The sequence below is a fragment of the Mixophyes fleayi genome, chromosome 7, assembly GCF_038048845.1.
Source record: "Mixophyes fleayi isolate aMixFle1 chromosome 7, aMixFle1.hap1, whole genome shotgun sequence".
NCBI lineage: Eukaryota > Metazoa > Chordata > Amphibia > Anura > Limnodynastidae > Mixophyes > Mixophyes fleayi.
In genome coordinates, this window is record NC_134408.1 from 102,943,917 (window position 1) to 102,958,766 (window position 14,850).

Below are 14,850 nucleotides of genomic sequence, written 5' to 3' on the forward strand. Positions count from 1 at the left end.
ACCTGATACTTATTTTTAAATGTGTTTGATTTATAGGCAACATAAAAGTAACTAAGGGGAGATTAACCTAACATGAGTAATGGATAAAAAGGCTAAGAACCTATGCTGTATGTGAACACATTAAGGAGTAAGATTACGTGAAAAATAATTTATTAACTGCTATAGAGTTAGGTAGGTTACTTTCTTTCTTATTAAGGGACATGTGACCCTATCGATGATATCTGTACTTATTGATCAGTTTGGATCTTTGAAGTTTGTACAAAGATTAACTTTTATATCTTTGGCAATGCAAAAAAATCAAATAGCATGAAGCAAATTTTTGTTAAGTAAGATCATTTAATGTGGCACTTGGAAACAGAGCATCTATGTTAATTAATGGAGATGCTGAACACGTCTAAAGGATCCAACTCTGGAGCTATTGGCTCCCCAGTTAGTGTATCGTCTGTACTCTCCAGGTTTCAGGTAGTATTGGCGTCCCTTGTAATTGGATTCCTCATAGAACATCCAGTGACCATCAAGCACATTGCATGAGTGGATATCATGGTAACGGAACTTCTCATAGACGCATTGACAGTCTTCAGTGAACTCCATCATCTGACCTTTGAAATCTTCCTTTTCGTAAAGCTTGATGATGAAAGGTCCACGATGCTGTAATAGAAAACAGATCAGGTAACATAACACAGCTGAAAAAAAATTATATTGTGCAAAAAGTGCATTTACATTATTATTATCTTTTATTTATAATGTGCCAGCATAGCACTCTACGCTATTCCTTTAGGGGTTCATGATAGACACAAAATAAAATATAATAACATGAAACACAAGTAAAAGATGAGCCTGCCCAAAAAAGTCCAATCCAAGGGCTACAATCTAAGATTACATGCTTGGTATGTAAAGTAGCAGAATAGCTGTTGGTAGGAATACACGTTGATAGATACAGCTACTCTGCAAGTTCCTGGTTGTGGACAGTTGATAACCACAGACAGAGCACAAGTTCAAAGCATTTGGTTATTACAGGTACATTGCTAGTTCCTGGCTCCAGGCAGTTGATAACCACAAACACATGCATATATATTATATATTATTATAAAATCAAATTACACCTCAGCTTCAAATTGAAATAGCATTAGCAAAAAACTAAAATATGTAAGTGACATCTATTCAAGTATTTTGCAGTGCAAAATGGTTGTAGATAAATTTCATAAATTTTAGTCTTTGATAACTGAGCACTGCCATGTTGCTCTATGTAAAAGTTAGGAGCTACTGTACTGTATATGAAAAAGCAATGCAAAATTATTTATTTATTATTGTAATTTATATAGTGCTTATTATATTACACAATGCTGTACAGAGAAAATGTAGTCATTCAGTCCCTGTTCCACTGAAGTTTACTGTTTAGTTAGGAGCCTATGAAAGTAGCAGTATTAAACATAGAGTTGCTTATGTAATGAGAAATATGTTTTACAAAAATCTGTCTAAAAGATTCAGCTCACATACATTTGCTGTATTAGCATCCAATCTGGGGCAGAGAAGGAACAGGTGCAATAGGAATAGACATGCACATGGTCTGCACTGATTGGTGGTTGGTAGCAGAACTAAGAGGTGATTTCCTGAATGTGCGACAATGTCATTACAGGTGTTTGGTGTATACCTGCGGCTTTAAAGATCTAGCAATGCGAGCATGCAGTTGTAAGATTACTGACTAGTATCCAGCATACCAGATTATGTGATATTTGTGCCGTTGGCTTTACCTCTCACCACAGTTTGCTCACTAATTGCATATCAAATCTTGGCTATACAACTTACCACTGTTTGTTCTCTTCTGCCTAACAGACCCTGTCTATACCGCTGACCATGATTTGCCAGCTGCTTGCATGCAAGACATTGACTATATCTATGACCACTGTTATTTACTACCTGTGCACAAGATTCCAGCAAGGAACTCTTACCATTGCTTATCCACAACCTGTGTAAAAGATTCCTGTTCGGGACTTTTAACCATTGCTTATCTGCTAGGTTTGTGCATGAATACAGTTTGGGACTTTGACCATAGCGTATTCATTGTTCGTATTCTAGACATTAGCTCTGAGCTTTCACTTCTGCTCATCTGTTCAAACGAGCTCCTTCAAACGAGCACTTAAAACTCACCTCTTCCTTAAAGCCTACCATCCTTCCACCTAACCCATATTCCCCTCTCTCCTCCCGGCCCCTTCTCCCTCCCATATGCATCTACTGACTCCCTTTGTGCCTGAGTCTTGTTTACCCTCCCTTAGGATGTAAGCTCACTTGAGCAGGGCCCTCTTCCCTCCTGTATCCATACCTGTTCTTCTGCTCCTTCCTTACTGCATTAGCCTGCCTGGAGCCTCTGAAGTTTGGTATTTATTGTTTATTGTTCAGTAATGTCTTACCCTGTATAGTCTACTGTTTTGTACAGTGTACGGCGCTACGGAACCCTTGTGGCGCCAAACAAATAAAGGATAATAATAATAATAATAATAATAATAATCTGTTACTTGTGCATCTGACATTGGCCTGCAATACTGATTCCAACCTGTAGAGCTACCTGTGCATCATTCATATTGGAACTCTGGTACAGCAACTACCACAAAGATATCGGTCTTGCAAACAACCTGGCTGTAGAGTCGATCAGTTTCAGACCAACTCCATACTCTTGAACATGTATATGCCTTTCCTTGCTTGTATACATTGCATACAATTCACCATCACAATGTTAAGTACAGATACTTTGCATGATAAATCAGTGGCCCCCAGCCATTTGCTTCTATTTATCTTACAAGACACTAGATTGTGAAAATCCTCAATAATCTCTTTAAACAGTGTAAACCAACCTTTCTTACATTTCTGTCCCTTCTCATTTCCCTTTTTTCCCTCTAGTTATGTATTTTATTTTGTAATTTGTGCATACCTGCTCAATGTATGCCTCATGCTATATATATATATATATATATATATATATATATATATATATATATATATATATATAAAACTCAATATACTCATAGAATACATGTAATATAAATTTACATACTTGAGTTGTTAGGTGGCAGGATCTAACTGAGTCATTGAAGCCCAACCATTGCTGAAAATCAGGATATTCTCCTCTTCTCAGGTAATACTGATATCCCTTAAAGTTGGGTTGCTCATAGAGTATCCAGTTTCCATTCTCCACTCGGATAGAATTGCAACGACCGAAGTATGAAGACAGGTCAGAACAGTCAGCGCTGCATTCGTAGGAGCGGCCCTGGAAGTTCTTGTCCTCGTAGAAGATGATCTGTAAAACAATTATTTTAAAATAAAATTGGTTTAAATCATGTTTACTAACTTTCCTTTTCTGACTATAAACATTTAGGGGTCGATTAAATTCTGCAGCGAATAATGCGGCGTTAACAGCTAATTTATCCTGAATTTTATCTCGCGGCTCAGGGAGTTACCATATTAAGGGTAATTATGCGCAGTTTTACCGTAATAACGGTAATACTGTGTTATTCGTGGCAGAATTGAATCGGCCCCACAGCCTGGAAATTAGATATATTTGAAAAATCCAGACAAAAGCAGTTTGTTTATGAGACATAAAAAACAATGACAAGCCATCCATTTTAGCAAACTCAGGAGAAAAATATGAGTAGCTAAAAAATATATTTACATTAAAAATATATTATACAGTATATAACGAAGGTGTATTACCCTTCATGTTTCCAAAAATGGGCTGTTCTTAAACGAAAATAATTATTTATTATTAATTGTTGAAAAACAAAATACTTATCTTATCCATTACATTATCTAGCAATACTTGGCTAGCTAATATAATAATGTAAATACTGGCATATTATCCTAAAATATATGGAGGAGACTGGAAAATAATTAAGATTCTCCAATTTAGATGTATTTTGATTTTACTGCCAGTTATGCTTCATGAATGTGTAATTAAAGTTTAATAAAAATGTGCTTGATTTATAGACAACAGAAAAGTAATTAAGAGAAAACCCATTATCAATTCCAAACCAGATCCATGTGATGGATAGTTGATTTTCAGGCCTCAAAAGTATTCTCTTGCTACTTGCAGATAGTCTATTTAAGCACCTTATATGTTATTAGAACGTGTGTGGTCAGTTGTCAACAAAGTGTTATATACTTGTGTATCTTTATATTCCAATAACCTGTTTTAAGGATGTTGCATTGGAATATGTTTATAACTGGTGAAGAAATTTGCTTTATGCAAGCAACATTTTTTTTAAATTTCATAATTTAGAACTGTTCCATGGAAAATGTCTACCTGCCCTGAGCTCACCTTAAGACACCTGCATTAGGGTTTGACAGGTGCCAAACTCCCCATCTGCCACTGACCGGAGCAGGCCTAAAACTCAAGTATAAGTGGACAGAATCAAGCAAACACAAAATGTGCTTTTTTTGCCAAAGGCAAAAGGGATCACTGACTTGTGATGTACTGCAATGAGTTTTTTAGTACATGTCAGCTTTAAATGTAATGCACTTCAAAAAAAGCTCAATACATTTTATTTACACGTAAATATTTAAATAAATTTAGTGTATGTATTATATACTTGTAATGTTTGCTTTATAGCTTCAACCTCCACAAATGCAGTGCAAATTTGTGATACATTTATATTTACTAGTAGGTAAAAATAGCCAACATATATTAAATTGTGTATGTTCCAGTTAAAACCTTATTCTAATACTGTAGAGTACCAGGTTTTTTTAAAACCATATAATTGAGTCCACAAAAATATAAGTTACAGATATATCATTAATATAGATACAAAAATAAATATGCAGCAATATAGCAGAAATCATTAGCTTATCTTAAGAGTATAATAAAACAGAAAAACCTCTTACCTTTCCCATGGTGGCTGGAGAGATGCTTTTAGAGCTGGATGCTGGTAAATGAAATGGTCTTGCACTTTTATATACATACTCCATTGCTGGGTTCAGCAGATCTTCAAAGAAATCACAATTTCTGTTTAGTAAGGTAAATGAACAATATACACTAGCTTCATTCATTACTGGTTTCTCTTTGTGCGTTGCCTTTTGTTAATGTATGCTTGCTAGAAGCAGTTGTGTAAAGCTTTACATTTTTTTTCAATGCTTTTATTTGACTAATAACAATTTGTACACTTTCACAAAAGAGAATGTGCTACTAATGCTCTCAGCTTTAAATACCCCATGTAGAACCCTCAACGCAAAGGTACATACATAATAGTGAATAAAACACTAGGCAATTCCCAGTTATAACTCAATGTTTGTGCAATTAAAATTAACCTACACATAACTACCATGTATATAATTCTGTGGTAAATTTGCCACTAAATTCTGAAATACACCTCATACTGTAGTTAAGAATGTAAATGGAAATAAGTTAAACTTCCACAGTTTGGTTTCTGGTATGATTCCTAATATTGGAATATGAGCTTTTTTTAATCATAAAATCATTTTAGAAAACTTTTACTACTGATCCAAATAAAAAATAATAATAACATTTTCTTAGGGTATCCACAATGTTTATATAAATTTAGACATGTTTTGATGTTATTGAATTTGTTCTTCTAAAATAACATTCTAAAAGAAAATATTCTGAAATCTGAAATGTTTTCAGTACAACCTTTATTAAATAATTTGTTGGCTGTGCATTCATTAAGTTTAAAGAATCTGACAATTTTCAAAATTGATTTTATTTGATTTGTTTTATACACTCATCTAGTCTTTCGGACATCTTGCCGTAAATGCCGGAATGCTCATGCCTGTAGGGTCATGCCTTTTCTTACTTGATTGTGTGCACCACTGATTGCTTGTTATTGATGTGCCTACCTGGAAGCACGCTGGCGGTGTTTTCAACTCTGACAAGAGAGGCATTTGAGCTGAACGCACTTAAACGATTGCGTTTGGGATTACATATTTTGAACATGTACCTGAAAGAGTTACATTTTTTGTGGCAATTTGAAATTAGCCAATGACAGTTGGCGGGGGAGTGTTTAAGGTGAGGTTATATAAGCCCTCACTTGTCAGTTATTCAGTCTCAATTTTCTTCACAAAATCCTGAGAGAGACCTGTGACTCGTGCAGCAGAAAGAGATAGGATTTGTATCCATAATTTATTTTATTTTTTTATTTAAGTGTTTATCATATTTTCTGTTTAATTTAACTAATTTTACTTTAACTTTACTTTATCTTTATTCACCTTTGTTTCTTTTTATTACTTTCATTATTCTATTCCTGCCCTTTTCTCTTTTGTTTTACACATTCCTCTTTATCCTCTTTATGTTTTCCCCTTTTATTCACGCTTTTTGTTTAATTTTTCCCATTTTTATCTATTTATCCCAAAAATGTTTAGACCCAAAGGAACAGCTTTTCCAACACTCAGACTGTAGGATGGCTCCCCCTCCCTCACGGGAGGCCATCTTGAAAGTGGAAGCCGGCGCCCAACCACCCATCCACTTAATTCCGGCAGCAGCATGCCTATTGCCGCTCACCGGAGTTTGATGCCCCTTGCCATTTCTGCAGGTATCCCTGTATCTGGGACATCGGTTGGTGAGAGCGGGAGCGGTCGCGCGGCCCAGCGGTTTTCACTGAACCGCCAGGTGCTTTGCACATGTGCAGATCGCGAGCGCTGGAGAGGGCTGTCATCAGGGGCGGATCTAAACAACTGCTTTACCCGGGGCGATTTTAGGGGGGCGATTTAGGCCCCGCACCCTTACTGATTTCTAAGGCTGCCGGCGGCTGCACACTATGTGCAGGTCTGTTCGGCAGTGACAATGTGCTGCCTGGCTGCTCTGATTGTGTTTAAAACACAATCAGAGCAGCCGGGCAGCACACTGTTACGGCTGAGCAGCTAGGGGAGGGTGATCGCCCCGATCGCCCCCCCCCCCCCTGGATCCGCCACTGGTTGTCATTTAGCCCGGTTCTGGAGCTGCGACTGCAGCTAAAAGGCAGCGATTCTCATCAGCAAGGGAATTTTCATCCTGTCATGCTGGTAAGGCAATCTGTACCACCAATATAGTTTTAAATGAGGATTTTATTCAGGACTATGTCAGCAACAATACTGTGACATCAACGCTCTGGAATAATTACACAAAGTATGACCTGTGCTGCAGGGGGTGATAGAATACAGGTAACTGAGATTATAATTAATTTGCATATTCAAATACCCCTCCTTTGTCAGTTTCCACATGTGCCAGCTATGAGCTGGCTGGTTTTGCAGCAGAGAGGGGCAATACACCTCCAAGTCCATTTATTAGAGTTACTAATATTAATTTGCAGAGTAATGTTGGAGGAGATAGGATGGGACAAGCTTCAAATATTAGGGGACAATCTGCTATTGATTATAATAGGGTTCTATTGATAAATCACATGTCAGGAAATAATTTGAATAATCCACCACCCCCCTCTAGTCTTCACTTATATAATCAACATTTGACAAAGTGTTCAATTATGACAGCAAAGGTGCAAGGAGCAACACCTGGTCCCACTGGCAGTAGTTTTATTAATAGGGGCATGGGTATATATTCTGAGGTTTCTTCCTGCCTTTTTTTTCAAGATTCTAGAGGTTCTTCATTTATACCACCGGTTTAGGCCTTGATTTTAATAGTAGGAGATTAGAGCAGCAGTATCAAACTGAGGACTATAGTAGAATAGGACTTGCACATAATGTTGTACTAGCAGCTAATATGCCTTTTTCTTTAGATCCTCAGTTTCAACCGAGGGAAGTTTTATATACCGCTACAGTGCAAATTACGGAGGGTCCGATAACGTCAAACGAAAGGAGTGATAATGCAGCTATTAGAATGGACATTCAGGGAGATTGTGTTGAAGGCATGGAAGCTCCTGCGGCCGGTGAGTATGTTTCTCCAACTGCACATAGCGCGTGTCAATATAGTTTGCCTATCGATAGTACTAGCAAAGAGTGATCAGAAACAGACAGGTTTGCACAAACTTTTTAAATTGCTGCAAACGCATCTAATAGGTAAAAAACATTCAAGTGAAACACAACATGTAGTTCCACAGTCTATAGGGCGCGAACATGATATAGGTAAATGTTGAAATACAGCACTTGATAGGGTATTAGAAAAAGTGCTAAATATAAAATTAAGAAATGTTTAATTGTGGATATGTTTACGAACACGAATAGGGCCAAAAAGGGTCTGATGGGTGCAAAGGAACGGAACGGTATAGGTGAGGATGCGTACAGATCGCTTCCTAATTGTCTGGCTGGTACTTTCGTTTTTGTGGCTGCTTACATTGAAACCAGGCCAGCAGAACATACAGATGTGTGGAAATACCTGCATCTAATTAATGATATGTTCATTAATGATGATGCAATAGTGTGGCGCACTTATGTCAAATGTTTTTGTCGAAAAACTAAACAGCCATGCCTCTTGGTTTTAAAGACATGGAAATGTAGATGGAGCTTATGCGGCCTGCAAGTAACACGGCAGGGACTACTAGACAAAAGAGGTTTCTGACAACCGGGAGGGGCTCCACACCCCTCCCTAACCAAATGTTGTTATGCCTTTAATGCAGGAAGATGCATAAGAGGAACGGCGTGCAAGTTTCGTCATGTTTGTTTCATTTGTAGGGGCTCCCATACTGCTATCGAGTGTCCAAGAAATGCTTCAAGTTCAGGCAGGGGAAGAGGCGCTGCAGGGGCTCCTGCTCACTAAAGCTCCATCACCTGATGTTCATACTGCAGAGTTTTTTCAGACAAGGTCTTATGTTCGGTTTTTGAATCCCATTCCAAGTTGAGTTACAATTACATGTTCCTAAGAATTTGAAGTCTGCATATGTCTTTCCATACAAATTAGCAGAGAAAGTAGGAAAAGAGGTACATTCGGGCCGAATGTTGGGCCCCTTTTCGTTACCCCATTTCCAAAATTTAGTGGTTTCTCCCGTAGGTGTGGTTCCAAAAAAGTCAGCCGGTAAATTACGTGTGATAAAACATCTGTCATATCCAGAAGGGGGTTCTGTAAACAACGCAAGTGATCCCTACTATAGTTCGTTTAAATACCAATTATTTGAATAGACTCTTGCATTAGTTAAGGATTTTGGATAGGTTGCCTTATTGGTATTAGGTTGGATATTGAGTCCGTATTTCGTTTGCTGCCATTACATCCTGATTCATTTAGACTCTTGGGTTTTAAAATACAGGACGCTTGTTATATTGGCCCCTGCTTACCCATGGGTTGTTTAAAATCCTGTGCATTCTTTTAGAGGTTCACTTCTTTCCTCCATTAGTGCATTCAAGCAGGAATTGAACATTGCGGGTTAGCTCACTATTTATACGATTTTTTAATAGTAGAATTGGTGGGTTCTTCAAAATGTGAAAATATCCTTAAGTCGGGTCAGGTATTATTTTTGGTGTTAGGGGTTCCAATCGCGTAAGACAAAACTGAGGGTCCTACACCCTCCTTGTTTATTTTGGGGATTGAATTAGACACACAGGAAGCCTGATGTCGTCTTCCCCGGATAAAGAGTGTTGAATGGTGGAAGTCATTCTATTCATTCAAGGAGCCCCTTTCTGTTCCTTTGCATAAAGTTCAATCGTTATTAGGTTTGTTTAATTTTACATGTAGGATCAACTCTATAAGATGGGTATTCTACTGGGAACTTCAAAGAGCCTCTACGGGTCTCACCAGACTGCATGCGGCGGTTAGATTGTCTGAGGAGAACAGATCTGATCTTTGTGTTTGGTCTCGTTTTATGAGAATACAATGGGATTCATATATGGCCCAGGACGTCCGTTTCTAATTTGCAGCTAAACTTGCATTTGGATGCCTTGGGATCTCTAGGCTTTGGGGCCTATTTGAATGGCGATTGGTGTGCCACTCATTGGCCTCTCGCTTGGGATCAGTCTGGACTGGTGTCCAATCTTTTAGTTTTGGAACTGTTTCCCTTTAATATTGTCATAGAGCTTTGGGCCTCGAGATTGCAGGGGGCAGCACATTGTTTTTTGGTGTGATAATCTGGGCGTTGTTCAATTGATCAACAAACAGAGTGCATCATCCCCGCCCGCTATTGCGTTGCTTAGACTCCTAGTATTGCGTTGTCTAGAATATGACATCTCCTTCACAGTGAGACATGTTCCATGGGTTGACAATGGATTACAGATGCCTTATCGTGCTTTCAGTGCTGACGATTTAAGGTTCTGGCTCCTCATAATAGCGCAGTAGGTACACCTTGTCCCTCTTATGTTTAGCAGATCATCATACCGGCATAAAGGGACTTGTGGAGAAGTCGTTTGCACCATCTAATAGGCGAACATATAGGGCAACCTGGGAACAATGGAGCCAATTTCTTATTTCTTAGGGCCGTCAGGATTCAGGTCATAGTTACGATATGATGGCGTTTATCTGATCGCGATATAGAGCAGGTGCATCCAAAACATCCATGTCTGCTATTTTAGCGGGTATATAAGTCATGTCCCAATTAAAAGGAGTGGAATATCTTAATAAGAGCTTCTTAATTTCTAAAGTACCTAGAGGCTGGGCTTGTGACAGGCCGGTTCCGGAAGATTCTATGAAACCGTTAGACGTGTAGTTATCATATCGATTAATCAATTCCTTAGAAAATAACACATCAGATAGACATGAGTATGTAATTTGGCGCAGCCTTTGTGTTAGCATTTTTTGGAGCATTTAAAAGTTCTGAATTAGTTCTGCAATCGGTTATATGCACAAGAACAGGTTTATTAGCGCAACATGTGCTGGTTTATGAATCACATTTATGTTTTAAGATAGCCAGGTCAAAACAGATCAATTGGTCAAAGGCTGCTGGATTAACATATATCCCCATTCAGATAAATTAATCAGTCCTGTGACAGTAGTCAGACACTACGCAGAGGTTAGAACCTTCACGAGTAAACTATTCTTGGTAAATTGATGGTAAAGCACTCGCAAAATTTCAATTTAATGCATTATTCAAAAAATCATTTAGACCCAGCTCTTTATGGCACATATTCATTTAAATTTGGGGCAGCTACATCTGCAGCAGTGACAGGTTCTTCCATTGAATATTGAAATATTTTACCAATATTTACAAATCCGTAACTTCCATAGCACATCCAAGCAGCGACTTACTGCCCGCCCTCTCACGTGCTTTGACTATTTATGCCTTCGTCAATCATCCACAACTGGCCTAATATGCACTCTTTATGCTGTGTTTTCTCTGGACATATCAGATCAGAGAAATCCGCATGAGTTGGCTTGGGAAAAGGACATTGGGGAACCCCTTGACCCCGAGGATTGGAGGGAAATACATGAGAGTGCTGCCTCTATGTGTAAAAATCAAAGAAAATGTCTACAAAGTTTTCTACCGCTGGTACTATGTGCCAACTCGTCTTAAACAAATGTTACCCGATACATCTGATCGCTGCTGGAGAAATTGCTCCATGGAATGGACATTCATCCACATTTGGTGGAATTGTCCAAAGCTGGCTAATTTCTGGTTGGATATGAAAAATCTGATAACTACAATACTTCAGGTGTCGATCCTCAAGGAGCCTAAATTTTTCCTCCTTCCGCTAGGGATTCCTGGGGCTACACGCCATCAACATAAACTCATTCGTCACATCTTAACAGCGGCCACATGCCAACTTGCAGCCGATTGGAAGCAACAAAATCCTCCCTCTACCCAATCTATAATTAATTGAGTGTGGCACGTACAACAAATGGAATTTATGACCAGCATTCTCAATAATTCCTCCAAATCCTTTAATAAAACCTGGTCTCCATGGTTATCCTTTTTCAACTTTTGCTCTCCCTTTTAGAAGGTACCAATCTACTCGTCTCCTCTGTTTAATCTTTCACTAATCGTGGTCTTTCCGGTCACTTTCCTTCCTCCCTTTTTTCTTTTCCCGCCTTCTTCCATCTAACGGCTCTAGCCACGCCGTCTCTCTCTTCCCTTCTTCTCCCTACCCTCTTCCTTACTCCTTATACAAAATTCGGAGTCACATGATACTGACATACCAATGTTATTACCTCTTGTTGCTTTTGTTGGAAGCACGATTTATCTGACGCTGCTAATAAGTTTTATAACAATGTTATTTTTGACCCTTGTGGTCTGACTGTTTGTATTACTTTGACTCTCCAAAATAAACTTTTAAAATAAATAAATAAATAAATTAGACCAAATAAATAACTGGCTATATTATCTCTCCCTTGGTAACCCAGGGCTTTGCTGCTTGTCACTTTGCGAGGGCATGAAGGGATTTTTCCTGTCTCTCCACGGATAAAGACCTGAATGACTATTCAGGTTTTTTGTCCTTCATATGGGTTACCGCTCCCCTCTTCCCACATTTACTGATTAGCACGTTATACGTGAATGGTAGTTTTATTATGATTAGTTTTATTAATAATGAGTTCAATAATTTATTTAACAGGTATATGTATGAGGAAGATTCAAATTTGGGTTATTGGCATTCATATGTGTTTTGGGCGTCCAAACACGAAATATTCAGTAATTGGTCATCCTTTCATTGCCCCGTTGAAGTACACTAATTTGGCAGCAAAGACCTTTGTTCGCATGTCTTTCTTCCCATGTTGACTCTAGAAATAGGTAAATGGGGCCCCCTAGACATTATAGTAATTCACCTGGGTGGGAATGACATGGGAACGGGGAAATATCTGATTTTGATTATTAAAATCAGAGAGGATTTGAAGAGGATAATAGTTCATATAGTCAGATATTCAGTTGTCCTTGTCTGCCATGATTCCACGTCTCCACTGGAAAAGAGTAATTCCCTCTAAAATAATGTTGAAGCTTGTTAAAGAGCTTGATCGTTCCATTGGGAAACAAATTAAGACTTTTAGTGGCTTTGTTATTGATCACCTTACATTACGGTCGATCAAGTCCAATTGTTTAGAAAGGATGGTGTCTATCTCAATGATAAGGAATTAGTTTTCTTGGAAGTTGGTGGTTTGCTTAGGTCATGTGATGGTGGGCTGTTGGTCTGTTAAATGACGACAGCGGTGGTAGGAAAGCACTGCGAAAAGTGACTGATACACATGGACCTATAGGTGATTGGGCACAGGTAACTGCCTTCTTCGAGGTAATGGTGACTCTTGGTCCTTTGTGTGAAGGACCCCTTGACTGTTTATGTGAACATTGTCATTGTGAGTCTAGAGGCGGTTTAGTTACTCTGATGCCAGGTTTAGCTTTACCATACAGTAAGGGAGGTCATCCTTGGTAATGTGGATTTAGGTGCCATTTTGTCATCCACTCATTTGGTTCGGGTCATCAGTTGGAGCTGTTCTGTAGTTGCTTTCTCCACCACCAAAATATTAAAATTATTAATTAAATAAACTGTGACCTACTTTTTTGCCAAATTGAATACGTGTCCGAGTCTTTATTTTATATATATATATATATATATATATATATATATATATATATATATATCTATAATATAAATGTCTAGTGGCATGTGTTAGTCTGTCTGTGTGTGGAAACAAAAAAAACAAGCTGCAGCGCCACCTGCTGGGCAGAGTTATACACTGACCTATATATTTCTTGAAGGAGAAGTGACAGTTGGGAGTGGTTGGTGGTTGCCGGGGGTGACAGTGGGGAGTTTTTAACACCTTAAGTAGCTTGATTTGACTAGAATGCATGAGTATCATGCACGGGTTAACTGACCTACTAAATTCTTAGTGTGTGTGGAAAAAAACCCTCAAAAAGGGCTGAAATTTGGTATACTGACATTATTGACGAGTTGAGGGGTCAAACTCATTTTTGTGAGGTAATTTTACCTCATGAACACACATGTGTACAGTGGCAGATCCAAGGGGGTGCGATCGGGGCAATCGCCCCCCCCTAGCAGGGGTTTGCTGCCGACGGCTGCACAGTGTGTGCAGGTCCGTTTGGCAGTGACAGTGTGCTGCCCGGCTGCTCTGATTGTGTTTTAAACACAATCAGAACAGCCGGGCAGCACACTGTCCCTGCTTGTCACTGCCGAGCGGACCTGCACATACTGTGCAGCCCCCGGCAGCCTCAGAAGTCGGAAAGGGGACGGGGCCTAAATCACCCCACCCTAACATCCCCCCGGGGAACAAACATTTTCTAGATCCGCCCCTGCATGTGTAGCGGCGTGTGTTAGTGTGTGTGTGTCTGTGGAAAAAACTATTTTCTCAGAAAGGGCTCATCCGAATGACCTGAAATTTGGTATACTGACATTATTTGACAAAAAAATGCATGAGTATCATGCACGGGTTAACTTGTATATATATATATATATATATATATATATAGTTATTAAATTTTATAATTGAAGGTTTTTGTTAATAAGAAAGTGATCATCAACGTTATATTTACGTTTAACCCTGTGACATCATCAATATTCTGATTATAAGATCTTCTTTCCTAGGCAACAGATTTTTCTACATGTCATTATCTATTCTAAATATCATTCTTAGTGGTATTTGATCCACCTTTCATCCGACCTTCTAGGGTAGTGGAACATCTAAAAAAGAGAGAAAAGGGGATCACGATAAATTATAATAAAAAATGTATGCAAGATTTTTCACCACATATGCTACAATGGTAGTTTACTTGCTGGAGTACTCTTAGAGCATCCAGTATGTTGGGGGGAGGGTGGAATTGAAAATTAGAGGGTCCAAACATATTTGAAGTAGGAAAAGACTCTCCACACATAGTGGGCCTGATTCATTAAGGAAAGTAAGGCAAAAAATGAGTAAGTTTTCTGGACAAAACCATGTTACAGTGCAAGGGTACATATTAGTTTATTAGTTTGCACATAAATTAAATACTGACTGTTTTTTTCATGTAGCATACAAATACTTGATAGCTTTAATTTTAGACTGAAATTTAAAGT

General features: G+C 38.6%; 1 protein-coding gene across 1 annotated transcript; it reads right to left on the minus strand.

The window, feature by feature from the left end:
- Positions 1-372: 372 nt before the first annotated feature.
- On the minus strand, positions 373-5,938 carry LOC142098534 (gamma-crystallin-3-like). Its single transcript, XM_075181371.1, has 3 exons — positions 5,842-5,938; positions 3,050-3,384; positions 373-648 (listed from the first exon to the last, which is right to left on the minus strand). Exons 1-3 carry the CDS (start codon positions 5,936-5,938, stop codon positions 373-375), a joined length of 708 nt encoding a protein of 235 aa, XP_075037472.1.
- Between the last annotated feature and the right edge of the window lie 8,912 nt (positions 5,939-14,850).